This window comes from Miniopterus natalensis, chromosome 4 (genome assembly GCF_054644295.1).
Source record: "Miniopterus natalensis isolate mMinNat1 chromosome 4, mMinNat1.hap1, whole genome shotgun sequence".
Taxonomy (NCBI): Eukaryota; Metazoa; Chordata; class Mammalia; order Chiroptera; family Miniopteridae; genus Miniopterus; species Miniopterus natalensis.
The window spans coordinates 10,994,805-11,013,299 of record NC_142084.1 but is presented as its reverse complement, the minus strand read 5'-3'; the positions used below and the strand labels follow the sequence as shown (position 1 = coordinate 11,013,299).

The 18,495-nt window shown below is 42.1% G+C and overlaps 1 protein-coding gene across 1 annotated transcript in view; it reads left to right on the top strand.

Moving 5' to 3' along the window:
• STK32A (serine/threonine kinase 32A) overlaps nt 1-18,495 on the top strand; it is an 88,519-nt gene that overhangs the window by 32,205 nt on the left and 37,819 nt on the right. The window contains exon 5 of the mRNA XM_087815918.1: nt 10,009-10,182. Coding sequence (XP_087672044.1) covers nt 10,009-10,182 — 174 coding nt within the window. The remainder of the gene's footprint in view (nt 1-10,008; nt 10,183-18,495) is intronic.

The window sequence follows — 18,495 nt, the reverse complement described above, 5'->3', positions numbered from 1 at the left end:
GCAAATACGTTCCCCCATTCAGTGGGTTCCCGTTTCATTTTGTGGATGGTTACTTTTGCTGTGCAGAAGCTTTTTAGTTTGAGGTAGATATACATAGCACATAGACACAGACCACAGTGTGCTGACAGCCAGAGGGAAAGGGGGTGGGGCTGGGTGGAGGTGGGCAAAGGAGGGAAAATGGGGACCGAAAGGGACTTTGCTTGGGGCGATGGGTGCACAGTGCAGTGTGCAGATCATGTTTTATCGATTTGTACACTTAAAATCTGCATGGTTTTACAAACCAATGTCACCCCAATATATTCAATTATAAAAAACTTAAGCAATTGGCTTACCTACTTTACCTTTGCTAATAGAAACTGTACCTGAGAGTAACCAAATAATTGATGAAAACCAATTATTCTTTATAAAAGTCCTCCAGCTAAAATATAAAGGAGAAATGATAGAATTGAAATATCACAGCCCCTAAGGAATTTTTGGATCTAAGCATTCACATGCGTAATGGCTGATAGCACCATGAAAAGACACCCTTATTAATCATATGCCTTCTGATCAAAGATTACGCATCATCTGTGAAGTAGACTTTCTATCAAAAAATCAAATCTGAATCTGAGCAAGCCTCCAGATCCAAGCAATTTTCATGAAATACGGAGCTGCAGAACATGTAGCAAGACATGACACGAATGCAATCAGCAAAATTCAGACTGTGGAAATGCTACAGAAAAAGTGATATGGTTTCTTCAACAAAAAATTATACTGGGAATGAAAGAAGAGTTGGTCATGTGAGCTATGGAATAAAAAAAGATTTTAAAGGCACATGAACCAGAGGTAACATATGAATCTTATTTGATTTCAGTTAGAAGACCCAAATAGCCTATAAAATTTTTTAAAGGAACATTTAAAGACCAGCCATGGAAACTCAGTATTTGCTGAAAAGTACTACATAATTTTTATACCATAGAAGCCGACTTATCTGAGTTAGTTCCTTTCCTGATGAGACAACATATATTACTTTCCTTCCTTTTTTACTGAAATACACTCGACACATAACAGTGGGCCAATGTCGCGTGTGCATGTCAGTTTGATATATGTCTATATTGTGGTGTGATTGCCGTTGTAGTGACAGTGAGCGCCTCTATCATGTTACATAATCTTTCTCTTCAGTGCTTCAAATCATTAAGCTCTAGCCTCTTAGCAGGTTTGAGGATTATAAATACAGTGTTGTCATATTCACCACACTGTTTACTACTCATGGCAAGGAGCTAATGTGGGCATATCAGAGTGGAAATATTTTTGTTATTTTTTAGGCTTTTTAAACATAAAAATATGAATGAAACTTACAATCTTACCATTTCGATAACTGGTTATCTTATTTTCAAGAAAATTTTTTTGCCTATATGGGCATATCTACAGGGTGTCCCAAAAAATGTATACACACTTTAACAGCTGATAGCTCAAATTTTTTTTTAAATTTACCTTTATTATTGAAAGTATTGCAGATGCCCCCCCCCCATTAATCCCCTCCGCCTGGCATCCCCCCTTCCTCCCCAGGCCTTCCCCACACTGTCGTCTGTGCCCCTGGGTTATGCATATATGCCTATAAGTTCTTTGGTTAATCTCTCCCCACCCACTCCCCACCCCCTTCCCTGTGACACTCCTCAGTCTGTTCCATGCTTCTCTGTCTCTGGATCTATTTTGTTCATCAGTTTATTCTGTTCCTTAGATTCCACATATGAGTGAGATCATGTGGTGCTTGTCTTTCTCTGCCTGGCTTATTTCACTCAGCATAATACTCTCCAGGTCCCTCCATGCTGTGCCAAAGGGTATGAGATCCTTTTTTACAGCTGCATAGTATTCCATGGTGTCTCCAGATCTTAGCTATTGTAAATTGCGCTGCTATGAACATAGTAATTTTGAAAAATGAAATGTGTTTTCATAAACACTGCCTTTATAATTATTCAAAGTATGTGTGTACATTTTTTCAGACACCCTACATATCATATGTTTACTTTTCCTTTATGCTTGTGTGTATGCCCTTTTTAAAATATATTCTAAGCACCTATATACTATACATTATAATGCATGTTATGGTATAAATATTACCTTTGTACACACTATAATGCAAATTATATACTCTAATGCATATTATAGTATAAACACTGTTCTTTCCCTCACTTTGTCTTCGTAATATAATATCTTAAAAATCTTTTCCCATTTTTTAAAACACTATAGGATCTGTAACATGAATTTATCATAATTTATTTGCATTCCTCCTATTGATGGACAACGCAGATTGTTTTTTATTTTGTATGACGTAACGAGTTTCCTTATAAGAACATCTTGTTATAATTTTTCAAGTGTATCCTCAGTGGAATTTCCTAGCCGTGAAATTACAAGCTCAAACACCCTGCATTTTTTCAAGAGTTATTTCCAGCTTGCCTTCCAAGGAGGTTTCTCCAGATCAACCTGCATCCAGAGCATAAGAGGTGTCCATACCTGCCCATCCCTCAGCAAGGCTTATGGAGATGTTCAGCGCTGGTACGCTAAGGAGCAGACGTTATGACACACTTGTCATTCCTTTGTAAATTAGATTGTAAATTCCATTCCTCTAAATTTACAGTAGAAAAGAGTTATCTCCATTCGGTTCCAATGTTATCCAAGCCATTAACCCTTCTTTTACCTCGGCTTGTCCTGCATGCTGTGTCATCAATGTAAAACACACACACAAACACACACACAAAATTGGATATGGTTCTCATAAACTGTTGAAATCTGACTTTTACAAACCTTAGTGTTTAAATATTGTCATGATAAATTAATTGGGTGAAATAATACAAGTTTGGTTTTATGTCTTTATGAACTTCACACTAGATTCCCTTTGGAAAATTATTCCAGAGCCACAAAAGGAGAAATATGATGGGCCATTGAGCCAAAGATAGGTTTTAAAATTCAAATTTGCAATTAATGAATGGGACAGTGTACCCTAACCTCCTCTTTGCCCCTTCCTCGGGGATCTCTTCTCACAAGGGCTAATGCTTTTCCTGAACTGAAAAGCCTGCTGCGAGCACCCCTGTTCAGAGTAAAAATCACAGAGACCTGTTCCATGGTTTTAGTGCACAGGACAACATCAGTGCTTAAGAACTTCTCTGAAGGTCCCTGGCTGAAGATAGAAATGTCCCAGCGTTGGAAGGAGACTGTCCAGGAAGCAGACAAATTGCATTTTGAGAGTTGACTTGAAAGGGCATTGAAGCAATTATCCTGGCAGGATCCTATTATGAGCTCTGGATGTTTTTTCTCTCGTGAACTTTATCGGTCACTGTGTGCGCAGCATGTGTGTTAACTGCTGGGGAGCCCCAGGCAATGACTAATCTCTTTTCTGTATCTATAAATTTGCCTTTTCTGGCAATCTCGTATAAATGGAATTATAAATAGGCACTCTCCGTGCCTAGCTTCTTTCACTTTGTGCTCTGGGTTACTAGCTTGTTCCTTTTTAGTGCTGAATAGTATTCCATGAGTAGTGGAATATGATATGGATAGCAGTGTGTCTGTCCATTCGCCGGTTGATGGACATGGAGCTTGTCTCCAGTGTTTGGCCATTAGAAATAATGTTACAAGGAACATTCGTGTTCCAGTCTTTGCATGGAAATGTATTTTGCGACTGTACCGTTTACATTTCCACCAGTAATACATGAATGTTCCCTTTTCTCTGCATCCTGGGGGAAATATTTGTTATCCTCTGCCTTATTAATTATAGCCGTTCTGCTGGCTGGGAAATTTGTGATTTTAATTTGTGCTTCTCTACTGACTATGATATTGAGCATCTTTTCATGCATATCCTTTTTAGTGAAATCTGTGTTGGTATCTTTGCCCATTTTTTTATTGGGTTGTAATAGTCCTTTATACATTCTGGGTATAATCCTTTATAGGTTGTACATTTTATAAATATTTTCTCCTAGTCTGCTGCTGGCTTTTCCGGTTTTTTTAATGGTGTCTTTTGAAGTGCAAGAGTTTTGAATTTTGATAAAGTCTAATTTATCAAATTTTCAATGGACCTTGATTTTAGTGTTATATCTGGAAGCTTTTGCCTATCCTGAAGTCTCAAAGATTTTATCTTATATTTCATTCTGAAAGTTTTATTGTTTTTGCACTTACATTTACATCTGTGATACATTTGAGCTAATTGTTGTGTGTGGTGAGATCTGAATTCATCGTTTTTGATGTGGGTATCTAATTTTCCCAGCACCATTTGTTAAATGGATTATCGTTTCTTGGCATTTTTGTCAAAAATCAATTGACTGCGAATAAAAAGATTTATTTCTAGATTTTAAGTTCTGTTCCATTGAGCTATGTGTCTATCCTTATGTCAGTGCCACACTTCTTGACAGATACAGCTTTATAGTGATTTAGAAGTTGGGAAGTGAAAGCCTTCCACTATTTCTCTACTTCAAATTTATTTTGGCTATTCTAGGTGTTTGGCATTTTCGTACACATTTTAGGAACTGCTTGTTAATTTATGCAAAAGCAAAAGCCTGCTGGGATTTTGATAGGGATTGCGTTGACTCTGTAGATCAGTTTGGACAGAATTGACATCTTAACCATCTTTGGGTCTTCCAATCCATGAACATGGAATATTTCTCTAGTTATTTAGATCTTCCCTAAGCAAAGTTTTATAATTTTCAGTGTACAAGTCCCTCAACTCTTTGTTAAATTTACTCCTAAGTATTTTATTCTACTGGATACTTTTGTGAATGTGACTGTATTCTTAATTTCATTTTTGTATTGTTGGCTGCTTATATAGAAAAATACAGTTGATTTTTGCATATTGACCTTATAGGCTACAAACGTGTTATCTTTTTCATTAGTTCCAATTGGATTTTTTAATTTTCTATGTACAGAATCACATTGTCCCTGATTAAAGGCACTTTTACTTCTTCCTTTCCAATACAGATTTCATTCATTCATTCATTCATTCACTCATTGTTAATTACACTGGCTAGAACCTCCAGCACTATATGATGGAGGCGAGGACAGATATTCTTGCCTTGCTTTTGATGTGAAAGGTAAAGCATTCAGCCTTTCCCCTTAAGTGTGATGTGCATTATAGGTTTTATTGCAGATGTCTTTTAGCAGATTCAGAAAGCTCCCTTGTATTCCAGCTTTTTAAAGTTTTTATCATGAACCAGTGCTCTATTTTGTCAAAAGCTTTTCCGGTGCTACTAAGGTGATTATATGTTTTGCCCTTTTTTCTATTAATATTGTATTAATTATATTGTATTATATTGATCATATTATATTGATCATATTATATTGATCGATTTCAGATGCAAATCCCTTTTGGGTCATGGTGTATAATTATTTAATATGTTGATGGATCTGACTTGCTAATTTTTTTGAGGATTAAACCTGACTCCTTATGATCGGTAAAAATGGGGATAATGACATTGCTTCACTCACAGGTTTGTAGTGACAATGAAATGCAATAACGCACATAAAGCACCTGGCATCGTGCTGTGTCTGATGCATAGGAAGAGCTCAGTTAGTGGGAACCATTGATAATAAATATCTATGTATAATTACTTCATATAAAAGCGTAAGAGTAATAGCTAACAACTGGCACTTGCTGTCTTCCAGCCACGGCTCTAAGCCGTTTGTATGATTCAACTCACTCAATCTTGCCAGCAGCCCTGTGAGGAAGGTCCCACTCTCGATGGGAGGCTGGGGCTCCTATAACATGCTCCAGTTATGAAGATGTCAGCGGGCGGGCCTGGGGTTTGAACGCACGCAGTCCGGCTTCAGGGCCCAGCTTTGCACCATTGTGCTCTGTGCCACGCTCGGTGCTAATTACTTCACAAGCATTCTCTCTGAGTTACTCTGCCGGGTGGTACATAAAATCAGGTTTCCTGTCTGAGTTTCCTTTAGGGGACTTCTCTAAATTCACATGTGATAATTAATCCAGGCCTGCCTGAAGCCTGTGCATTTTCCACTTGTATTTTCCTTCAGTGTGATTTTTTAATGGATGCTGTCTTTGAAATCAATCAATGTCTTTTCTCCAAAGTCTAGTAGCTTTTAGAAGCAATGACTAGTACCAGTCATGTGTTTCCCTTGCTTTGCTGGATGGAGATAGAAGAACTGGCCTTGCTTAGGTAGCGTCTAAATGAGATTTGGCCCGAGAGTTCTGCAATAGGTAGCAACTTCCTCTCATGTCATGGTTTTTCTTGACTGCAACCCATAGAAAGGAAGATATTTTCATCACAACCCAGTAGATACACCACAGAGATACACATTGTATTCACAAGGACCGTTTCATAAACAGTGCTTGGCCTTTCATGTTAATAGGCATTTATTCTGTGTTATCCCATCTATTTTATTTCCTCAAAAAAAAAACACCCACCACCAAACTGATTTCACAACCCATTCATGGGCGATGAGCCACAATTTGAAAAACATTGCATTGGAGAATATTCTAGACCTTGTTCAGTGTCCAGACTCAGCTTAATCTCAGGATGGCCTCCATGAGACAGCTTCAAGCATGTGATTTCTTTGAACTTATTTGGTTACCAGGCTAATTTCTAAAAATAGAGCCTAGGGAATGTGTCACCGAGCCACCTAACACTTGTGTGTTAGCCTTGCTTTTCTCTTTCCCTTCTTTAGCCCATTTATTATTTTTGTACAGCTCTGTAGAGTGTACACTTCGGACAGTGTGCAGGGGCTGAGGGGAGGGTGACTAAAAGCAGGCATGCGCTCTTATAGCACATTGGGAAGAAAATGTCATCTAAAGGCTCCAGCAAATACCTGCCAATGACCGTAAGCTCTGTGGAAGGATATGGCATTGCATATAACGGGCCAGGACTCAACGGGGGCTGTGGGAGGTGTCTCTGTGGGAATGCCACTTGGGCTGAGACTGGAAGGTAGTTAGACAAGAACCAGGCAGTGGACAGCCCAGGTCCCGCCATGTCACAAGCTTCTAGGGCTGGAGGAAGGCATGGTCTCCCGGGGGAGGAATGAGAAATGAAAAGATCTTAGAAATAAGTCTGGGGAAGAAAACCGGGCCAGGCCATACAGGGTCCTGTAGACCATGGAAAGAGGCAGGAGGCCTTTACAGGCTGAATAACATAAGCCTCATGTTTTAAACATGCGACTGTGGTGTGGAGAACGGACTGGAGAGGCCCGAGGTCATAGAGAGAGCTGTGAGCAGCCTGGTGCAGTGCCTGGGCCAGATGTGTTAGAGCCGGGTGCGGGAGGGTGGTGGACTTGTATTGCTTTTTTCCTCTTACTGAGCGCACTTTGCAATGCCTTTCACCTGCACTGGGGCCAGACTTGTTCATTTTTGAGCTGTCAACTGAGAAATAAATAAGCCACGATATAGCACAGCAAAAAAAATGGTATGGAAATGCAGCAGTGAGTCCACGTGATAAATGACCAAGACACCAAAAAGCTCTTACTCTTTTAAAAAAAATCAGATTGTGATCTGAACTTGCATATTCTAGTCATCACCAAACTGTGTTAGACCCACATATTTTACTGGGTACAGTCAATTTTAATTCTTTGGAAAATGAAGTACTTCAACTCCCTCCGAGAGTTTAAGATCTGAGAGAGGGAGCTTCGGATCTGATGTGCCGAAGGAGAAAGGCGATTCTGCACAGCCAAACCCGGCTCCGTGCTCAATAAATTCCTATTCACCTGCGCAAGGGAAGCACTTTGCCTCTTGCCTGGATTTCTTTCTCCTTTGGTTAATAATTCCCTGCACGGTTGAACACTGTTGTAATCTTGCCATGATGGGAACCTCTCAATCTGTTTTTTGAGTAAAAATAGCTTAGCCTAAGTCTCAGTGAAAAAGTTTGTTCACTCGGGGTGAGTCTAATAAAACCCCTGTCCCCTCTGCAAGTTAAGTGGAGCCATGGGAGAGAGTCCTCTGGCCTGTCACCTGATTTCTGCCCTCCACCTGCCGCCAGGGGGGAGCTGAACATTGAGTCCCAGCTGCTCTGGGTCCCAACCCCATCTGCTTAGGTTGCTTCCATGGGCATCTAGGTCTGTTTATAGTGGGCAGTCTTTTCTCCCTTTAGTACCCAGTGCTCGTCGTTTCTGTAGCATTAGCAAAGACCCTAAGGTACGAAGGTCCCAGGCACGATTGCGTATTAATTAGCACCTTGTTGCTTACCGAAAGAACTGTAAAACACAACAAATATCATTTTCAGTGGTGCAGCTGGGAAACATTGTGGACCCAATGGCCCAGGCCCGGGCACCTTTCCTGGTGCCCATTAAACCCAGGGCAGGGGTGACGAGCCAGGCATTGCACCCAGGCGAGGAGTATTATTTCCTAGCAGGCAGTACCAAAGATGTGTTTCTCAGATGCCGCAGAGCACTTCCTGGGCTTCTGTCTAAATTGCCCCCAAGAGCTTAATTTCTGACATCTTCCCTGTGACTCAGGCTTCCGTGGTAAACACCGTTTTCTCTATTGAACAAGTGAACATCAGCACAGTTATTCCTCATTAGATGTTACCGCCTCAGATTAATGCTTCATGGAGTTTATTTTTTTCTTTTGTTTTCAAGTCCCTTCCTTATCTTTTAGCACAATGATCATCACGAAGAAGGAAATGTACTGAGTACAGTTCGCCCATCATTGATATTCTGCTTTTGTTTCCTAGGCAGAGGATTGGTAACTAGGAATTGATCTGCATCCCTGGACACTGCTTGCAGGCACTTGATTCTTGGATTCAAATAAAACTCGAATGTGTGATTTCAGTGACGTGATGTCTAAAGAAACATGTCAAAACAGTGTTGATACAAAGAGCTCTATTGTAATGAGAAGGTTTGAGGGAAACAAAGCCAATCAGAGCAGTAGGAAAGCATTTTACGGGGAGTTCTTTGCAAACAGCGGAGGCCAGATCTGCTCTCGTGTGGCCCGTTCCCTCCTCTGACCCCTCCACCCGGTCGTGCTCCCTCAAGGGTGAGGTCCATGCCCCATCTTTCATCCTGCCTAAAACCCTTCCATATTTCCCTGCCGCCTATAGATCCCCAGTGAGCTCCTGTCCTGGGATCTGCCCTCTGCCTCCCTCTCCAGGCTCAAGCTTCCCCATCACACCTGTTACTCCAGAAAACCCAAACGCTTTCCTTTCCCCACTCCCACTGTTTTTGCCCATGTCTATGCTTAATACGTGCTGCTTTTATCTTTTCAATCTGACTTTTCGACCTGGGGAACCCTTCGGCTCAACCACTTATTGGGTGCTTGACCCTGTGCAAGTTACTTAAACTTCAGTGAGCCTTGACTTCCTCACCTGTAAAATGGGAGCATAATAGCAGCATCGTGGGACCCACGGGGGTAACACTGTTGAATGTTTCCGAGCCTGCCCCAGGGAAGTCCCTCAGTAGAAATGTCAGCGGGCTTAGCTTTGTTTCTTAGTTATTATTATTGTCACCATCCTCGAGTTTAGCTCGGGCTGTACATCTCCTCAGTAGCTTCCCTCACCTCCCCAGCCCAAAGGCTCGGTAAATCACTTCCTTGCGCTGTGTATTTTCTTCTTTATTGCCCCGTGTATATTGTTACCATTAGTGTCGGTACATGACTTCTCATAACGTTGCTGGGCAGTGGAGCTGTTAGCACGGGAAACAGGCCTGCGAATGCTTCAGAGAGGCCTTGCAATCCACATTTTACGGACCTCTTACAACAGCGTGGTCAGGACATGATTGTTAATGAGAAGTGAATAAATGGGGTTTTCTTTATTTCCTTGGCTTTACAGCTTTGTAAGCTAACGGTTATTGAGTACCTACTATATGCCGGGCATGACTTAGAAATTATACTTTATTCTTAACGATGATCAGATGTGGTAGGTATTGTTATTATTCCAATCTTATGCATGTGGACACAGGGCACAGGGTCACAGTGTGGCCACGGACCATCTACTCCCAAAGCCTGGCCTCTCAGTTCAACAGCACTGGAGGGTGTCACTTGCCTCCGGGCCTCTTTAGTGTGTAACTGTATCATATACATTTTCGTTTCTAATTCTATTCCAGGTACTCCTTCCAAGATGAGGAGGACATGTTCATGGTGGTGGACCTGCTGCTGGGCGGGGACCTACGTTACCACCTGCAGCAGAACGTCCGTTTCCAGGAGGACACCGTGAAGCTCTTCATCTGTGAGCTGGCCATGGCCCTGGACTACCTGCAGAGCCAGCGCATCATTCACAGGTGAGTCCCCCCAGGGGACAGCCTCGGGCTGAGTGCCCGGGGGACAGTGCACACCCTGCTGCCTTAACGGGTCCTTGCTGAACGTGACACTTAACCCTCACCTAATTCTTACATCAGTCCCTTGAGGTAGGTTTTGTGCCTAAGACCAGAATCAATGAATATTGGTGTTATCCTCTAACTAAGCTTAGACCACGAGGAGAAAGGTGACATACAGGACCATAATAAACATTAAATGAATTAATTGAAATAGAAATGAAGGAAGTTCGTGGGAAGGAAATTCTCAGGGAAGGAAATTTGAGTCCTAGCATCTGCCTGTCAGCAGGAGCGATGTGTCTCATTCACTTGGGATGTTTGTGTTAAATAAAGACAAATACGGTTGAGCCTTGAACAATTGGGGGAGGGGTTAGGGGTGCTGACCCCTACTCAATGAAAATTTGCATATAACTTTTGACTCCCCCAAAACTTAACAACAGTAGTTCTTCAGTATCCTCAGTATCCTGGGGGTGGGGGGGTGTTGATTCCAGGACCCCCGCGGATACCAAAATTCACAGATGCTCAAGTCCCTTCAATAAAATGGCGCAGAATAATGCATACAGTCTGCTCCCTGCATCCGAGGACTCCCAACCGTAGGTAGAAAATCCTGTTTTCCACCCATGGTTGGTTGAGTCCGCAGGTGCCAGACCCTGGTGTAAGAGTGGCCAACTGTGTATTTATTGGGAAAAGTCCATGTATAAGTGGATGTGTGCAGTTTCAAACCCATGCTGTTTAAGTGTGAACTGTAACAAAGCAGCTATAAACCCAAACAGACAACAGAGGGGAAAATATAATACTTTACATTTGTAAAGAAATTGGTAGTTTTAATGATGATTTTCCTGGGTGATATCTCACTTGATCTCTGTAATAATCTGTGTTTAAGTGATCAGAGTAGATACAGTTAGATCTGTACTAAATACGAGAAAACCATGATTAGGAGACATTAAACTATCATCCAGGTCACTGGTAAGAATCTTGAACTTAATCACCATCAAAGCAGCTACTATTGCCTGATGACATGCCAGGCACCACTGAGTACTTTCATATGGCACCTTATTAAATTCTCAAAACTGAGGGAGGACTTCCCATGTCATTATAGCACCCCCATTACACAGATGAGAAAACTGTGGCTCAAAGATTTGCCAAGGACAAGCAGATGACAAAGAGCATTGCCAAGAATTAAACTTAATTCCTAGAGTCAGAGCTCTGTCTGCTACCCCAACTTGCCTTGATTACACATATGAAATATGTGCATTAATTACAGATCATTAAATGAAAATCAACACATGTGACTGCCACTGTCATCTCTAATCCTTGAAGAACTTGCTGAGATTTTAAGTACAATTATGACTTATTTAGTAAAAATTTGGCTAGATAAAATATTTGCCCAACAGCAGTTAACATTTATGTGGAGTTTATCTGGATTAGGGCAGAGCCTGGGGATGGAGAGGTAACATCGTAATTTAAAGGTTCTCTCTGCAGGCACCACAGACCAATTTTCTTTTGGCCTTGGCCCTGTACACTTACATAGCTGTTATTTAATTTCCTGTCTTTGGAAGGGCCTATTTGTATTGTAAATGTGCTCTTGGGAAAACAAATAAATGGGAAGCAGACCAGTGAATCATGATGTAGGTTCTTGGAAGTCAACTCACACACCCGGCGTTTTGTCAATATGGGGCCTGTCCACAGGGACCTCTCTGCCCGCCCGGGGCGCTGTCACGGGAGCGTTTCATGTGTGCAGCCTGTGGAGCCCCCCAGCACCCCGGGCTCACCCATCCTCCCCGAGGCTGCCACCCACAGCCTGTTTGGGTTGCAGAGATCTCAGAAAGGAGACAGGAGCTACGGGAAAGCAAGCCTTTTGACTTCTCCTGTCTCTCTCTGAACCTGGGTCCTGTGCCTGCCTTCTCTGGGCTTCGTTGTCCCTGTCATCACGAGCCAGGCGCTCGGGGCATCTTTGCTGTTCGCCCAGCACTGTGTTCCTAAGGGAATCCCCGGAGGGAAGAACCGTAGCCAGAGCCAAACCGAGAACTTGGGACCCTTGGCACCCTCAGGGGGCCCCCCGATCCTCAGTATCGTTGCCCTGCCCTTTCCTCCCCGTTTACGGCTCCCCTCATCATCTTGATCATTTAGTAGGAAACCAAGGGTTAGATTTCTGTTCGTGCCCTTTATAATCTCACAGTTACTACTCTGTGCCTGTCTTCGGAAAGGCCCCTTCGTACTGAAATGTCTCCTTGTTGTCGTAGCAAATGGATGGGAGGCAAACGCAATGACACTTTGAACACTGTTAAAATGAGATGACATCCTCCTGGGATCAAAAAACAATTCAGGTGCATTTCTATTGCTTACAAGGCCCACCCGCCCCCTCATGCGCATCATCTGAGCATCTTGCACCTCTCCTGAGGAGCTGTGACATCTGTGGTGTGTAAATAATTAATGTCCGTTTGCCCTACAAAGTTGTCAACTCTGAGTTAGTGTGTTTTGCTTTTCATTGCATAATCAACGTGCGGTAAAATATGAAGGACTGCGCACTGCCTAAAACCATACGAATGACTAGTTGACCAGAAGCCCAGGGTAACAAATAACAGACAAAATTAAAATATAGGACATGAAAACACAAAATTTTAGACCTACCTTGGTCTTCATGTTGGGTAGTCGTATCATCCGTCGTCCAAAACAGAGCACTCCTGAGGATGAAAGGAGATGCTGTTAATTATGCTGGGACAACAGGCAAAACTGAGAAATATTCTGGAAAAATCAGGACATATGTCAATATCATTAAGACTTTCCAAGACAGTCGTGACCAAATAGGAATTTTAATTGTGAGAGAGCTTGAATAACCATATATTTCTGCCCTCTGAGTAGAGGATATCAGTTTGAAGTGGTATCAATTTTAAATGGTGTCAAATGATTTAAAAAACATGTACATGGTAAAATTAGCAGTGTTCTTTGTCGACGACATTTAAAGGACAAGGGTGGTGGCACCCTGAGGGCGGGGCTCGTGGGGCAGAGTCAAAAGCATGAAGAGCAACATAGAAGGAGGGAGAGAAGCTCCTGAGGACGTAATTCTCTTTCTAAAATCCCTTCCTTCAAAAGAATCAACCAGTTCATGCTGGATTTGATTGACTCTATGATAACAAAACATCTCTCAGCTTCTTGGAAGTCTGGATTATAAGACGCCTCCCAAGTTCCAAGATACTAAAATGTGAGTGGGGAAAAAAAAAAAAATCGATGAAATACAGTAGGTTCCCCAAACAAGGAAAGACCATCTGCATAAACCTGCAGCTGCAAATTCGTGACTTCCTAAATTCAGATTGGGAACTCTGTCTCTGGACATGGTAGAAGATTCAGGATTATCCATAGCAGTCAGCAAATACGTGTGGAGCAGAAGGCTGCCATTTTCTGAGGGCTTCCCTCGCACCCAGCACTCTGCTAAGCAATTGTGGATTATTTCACCCAATGTGCCCATGACCCAGGAGGTTGATGGTCCCTGTTTTACAGCTGATGATGCTCCGGTTCAGGAAGTCACTTAGCTCACAAGTAGGCGAGGCCTCCCTTGATGGAAATGCAGAGGTCTTGGCCACGCTCTTGCCCCACAGATGTTGAGCACAGTCAAGGACGTGGTTTGTAAGGCATGGCCACCTGTCTCAGGCCCGTGGTCTGGCCGTACACTGAAGATGATACATATGGAACCAACAGATGGCAGAACGGCCTGAAACTAGAAGCTAAACTATGTGAGAAAGACCAAAATACGTCACAGAATAAAATGGTTTGGGGTGCCTGGCCGGTGGTGCTCAGTGGTTGAATGTCGACCCATGAACCAGGAGGTTCTGGTTCAATCCCCAGTCAGGGCATAGGCCCCAGGTGCAGACTCGATCCCCAGTAGGGGGTGTGCAGGAGGCAGCTGATCCATGATTCTCATCATTGATGTTTCTCTCTCTCCTTCTCCCTTCCTTTCTCTGAAATCAATAAAAACATATTTTAAAAATAAATAAATAAATATAAAAAATAAGCTCAGAGGGTTTAAAAGGATTTTAATAGCCAAAGCAGTAGGAAGAATCTAATCCTTGTGAGGGAAGCTAAATGAATGAACTACTCATTTGTCTCTCTCTGGTGACCTCGGATGGGCTGCTTTAAATTGTTTGTCCGCATTGATTTTCCTGCCAGCAGTGTGTAGCCTAGTTATTTTTTTCCCAAACATCATAGGTCCTGTTTCTGCCATAATTTCCAAGTGAGACATGGAGTTTTATTTTGTATGTGATTTTTTAAAAATCCACAGACTTGAATTTTTTCTGCACTTTCCTAAGTAGGTAGAATATTTAGCTAATTTTCCTCGACTTTAGAATTTTTCTTTTCTGTGCTTGTTGGGAGAGACACAGATTGCATAATAACCATTAATTTGCGATTGTACAATTAGACAGCTCTCTTGTTAGTCAAGAAGTCAAACATTTTTCTCTGCACACAGCTTTGAAAATCAGCCTTAGTTTCCAAATCATGGCCAGTTTCTACTTCAGTGTTCCCCTTTACTTACATTAAATCAGTGAATGAAGACTTTAAAATATGGACAAAGCGATTATTTGCTTTTGTTTTAAAAAAAAAAAATAAGGAAAATAAATCTCATTACAATCCTTCCTATGGGATAGTACTATTTAATTTGTTGGTTGCCACAGTCCCTCCTGTGAATAATGGGATGGAAAGTAATTATTACAGTCGAAAGATGAATTTGTATTCACTCCCTTGTCAGCTGTCAAAGAAGACCCAGTTATGAACGTAAGCTAATGAGGTGAATTGTACGGGACAGTTAAATAAGAAGTCATCTTAGATCAAAACACCAGTTGAGTGGATGTGTAATTGTTTCTCCCTCTCTCTAAGAATTACCCCCACGCTAATGAAGTTATAGCTCGCTGCTTTCTAAATTCCTATAGGAATGGGATAAAATCTAATTAGGAAATTTGTCTAAATAATTAACAGCATAGCAGAGAGAGCTGCAAAAATTTTATTTCCAATCGATTAAAGCTATGTCCAAGTAGAAGTAAGAAAATTTACGATCGTCAGAAAACAAACAGATGGAACTTTCATCAGCTTTGTCACCTTTGCTGTAACCATAAGAACCAACAACTGACACCCCGGCTCACCTCGGAGCTACTGTAAGAGGCGTGTAGGAGTTAGTCTTTGCACGGCCCCTCTTGGATTGCAGTAGCTACTTGGGAGAAGTTTCTATCACGTTCTCTAGAAATCATCATCTTGACAGTGAAAGAAAAAAACTGAGGAATAATGCTTCTGTCATAAATATTCATTCAAATAGTCATTCAAAAACGGATTCTTGAGCTCCTTTGCCATACAGTGTTCTCAGTGCTGACACTCTACTTGGTGAAAGGACAGACAACTCCCCTGGGGTCCCGGATTGATACTGTTAGAGCGTTAAAGGGAGCCAAGTAAACACTTCAGCCCTGATGTCAGAAAGGTGTATAATTCAGTGGCACGTACTATAAAGGAAACAAGCAGTTATGTGTGTGTCCTGAGCTACGCACACACGTCACAGTTGCATCTTCACAATGGTCACGATCATGCTTCTCACTGTAGCACCTGGATCACAATGTTTTTTATAAAAGGCTGTCTCTCCCTCTTAAATTTAAGCCTTTATGGGTGGAGACTACACCTCACTCCGGTTGTAATCCCCAGCATATAATCTAACCCAGAGTGGTAGCTGGATAAATCCATGACTGAACAAATGAACGAGGGCACTGTATACAAGTAATCCTTGGGGGAACGTAGATGGTAAAGGTCGCTGTGGAAAACGTTGTTTGCAGCTATTTTTAATTTACTCCACACTTTCCTATTGCACATCCACGGTGCGTGGGGCTTCCCCCCATGCCGTATTTGTTTTTCGTGATGTGTAACAAATGACCACAAATGCAATGACTTCATAAACATTGATTATCTTGTGGTTTCTTTGTGCCAGGAGTCTGGGCACATCTTATCCGGGTTCTCTGCGAGGCTGCAATCAAGGTGTTGGACAGAACTGGGTTCCCTCCTGGAGGCTGGGCTGGGCAAGAGTCCACGTCCATGCTCAGTGAGGGGGTGGGCAGAATTCATCTCTGTGGCTGTAGGACTCGTGGCAGCTTGTTTTTTCAAATTCAGTGAGGAGAGCAAGACTCTAGAGTGAGTCTGTGAGCAAGACAGAGTATATGTCATTGAATAACATTATATAGTATACCACAATCACAAGAGTGACCGCCTGTCAATCTTTTCCATATAATGTTGGTTAGAAGCAAGCCATAGAACCAGCCCACACTCAGGAGCTGGGGATTTTATAGGACCTGAACACCAAGAGGTGGGGTCATGGGGTCACCATAAAGTCCGTCCACCATACTTTCTCTAAAGCAGCTGTACTAGCCAGACTCCGACACCAGTTGTCTCTGTGACTTTAAACATAGCTTTGAACTTCCCTGTTAAAGAGGGGGTCAGATGATCAGGAATGTTTCTGTCATACCTGAGCGTCTAGGGTGATTCTTCTCAGCGCTGGTAGGATGCTCTTTGAAGTATGATCTCGCTGTCCCTCTGCTGTGTACCACACACCCTTTCTCCCCATGAAGGCTGCATGAGGGAAATAAACTGTCTCAGAGCATGTGACAGTGAGGTGTGATAAACAGCTTCTAGCACATTTCCTAGTCAAGGTCTTATTTGCAATTCAGTTGCGAACCAACAGTGTTTGTTTGAACCAGGATCTTTAGTGTGTTACAGGCAGAGATGTTCTAGGCTGAGTTTCACCTTTTCGTCTGACTCACACATCCTGTAGTATCTTGGAAGTCACACTTTATTTTCCTGAGGTGATACCTAAGAGGAAAAATATAAGATCTTTCTGCAGCTAATCATGTTTGTCAATGATCATTAAATGACAGATGAGCTCCTGAAAATTGCACTTGCCAACGCAGTGACAGCCCAGCTTCCTGAAGCCCGTGGGATGAGTCATTGGGGAGATGTTTGGCTAATTCCTGAAGGTGTTTACTCCTTTCTGCCCACCAGCATTTTAACCATTTAATTTATACTACAAAGTGCATATATTATTTTCTTAATGACTTAAGGGGAGCTATCATTTATTATGCATATATCAAGAATTAGACACCGAGCTAATAAGCATTTTGCACACACTGCCTATTTTGATAGTCAACAATACCCCGATGGGGTTAACTAACCTGCTCAATTTTACACAGTTAGTATACTAAGGCCAGATTCAAAAGTAGGGTTATGTGATTCACAGACCCCACTCTTCCTATTAGGCCCCTTTAGGTTCACTCTTACGAAATAATAGAAATCAAGGTCACATGAGCTCTTTAGTGCTATTTACCCAAAAGCAACGGACATTAGTTTATATACATAATTTTAGTTGGTAAGTGTTACAGGTTAAATTGTGTTCCCCCAAAAAAGATATGTTGAATTCCTGACCCCTAGTATCTCAGAATGTGGCCTCATTAGGAAATAGGGTCTTGATAGAGGTAATCGAGTGAAAATTAGCTCATTAGGGGGCCCTAATCCAGTGTGACTAGTGTCCTTATCAAAGCAGGAGATTTGGACACAGAGGTAGACATACCCAGAGAGAAGGTGAAGTGAAGAGACACAGGAAAAACTCCATGTGACAATGGAGGGCTTGGAGGGAGGCCAAAGGCTGCCAGCAAACCAACAGAAGCTAGGAAGAAGGAAGGACTCGCCCCTACAGGTGACAGAGGGAGCAGGGCCCTCCCTGCTGACACCTTGATTTTGGACTTCTAGCCTCCAGAGCTTCGAGACAGTATATTTCTGATTTATTTTCCAAAAGTATACATGCATTTATTCAGGCACCCACGAGATGCACAGCAATTTTAAATATTCATATTCACATATCCTGAATAATGCATCTGTTGAGTCTACCACATGGGGAGCTTAGCTATACTACATAGAAAATCGGCAGGAATATGTGTGACTATCTTTTTTTATATTGTTCAAAATATTACAGATGTCCCCTTTTTCCCCCATCGACCCCTTCCACCCCACACCCAACCCATGATGGACACAGACAATAGTGTGGTTTATTTTTAAAGCCACTCAGTTTGTGGTACTTTGTTACAGCAGCCCTAGCAAACGAATACAGCATGCTTTCATAGTTTTCGTAGTTGCTAAGATTTCCATCTTCGCTTCTTTTTAGCAGGTGCTACTCAGATCGGCTTCGATCTTTAATTATATTATGGGATGGTAGACAGGTAACAAAACCTGTTCGAATTGTTTGTAAAATCATGGTGGTCTAAT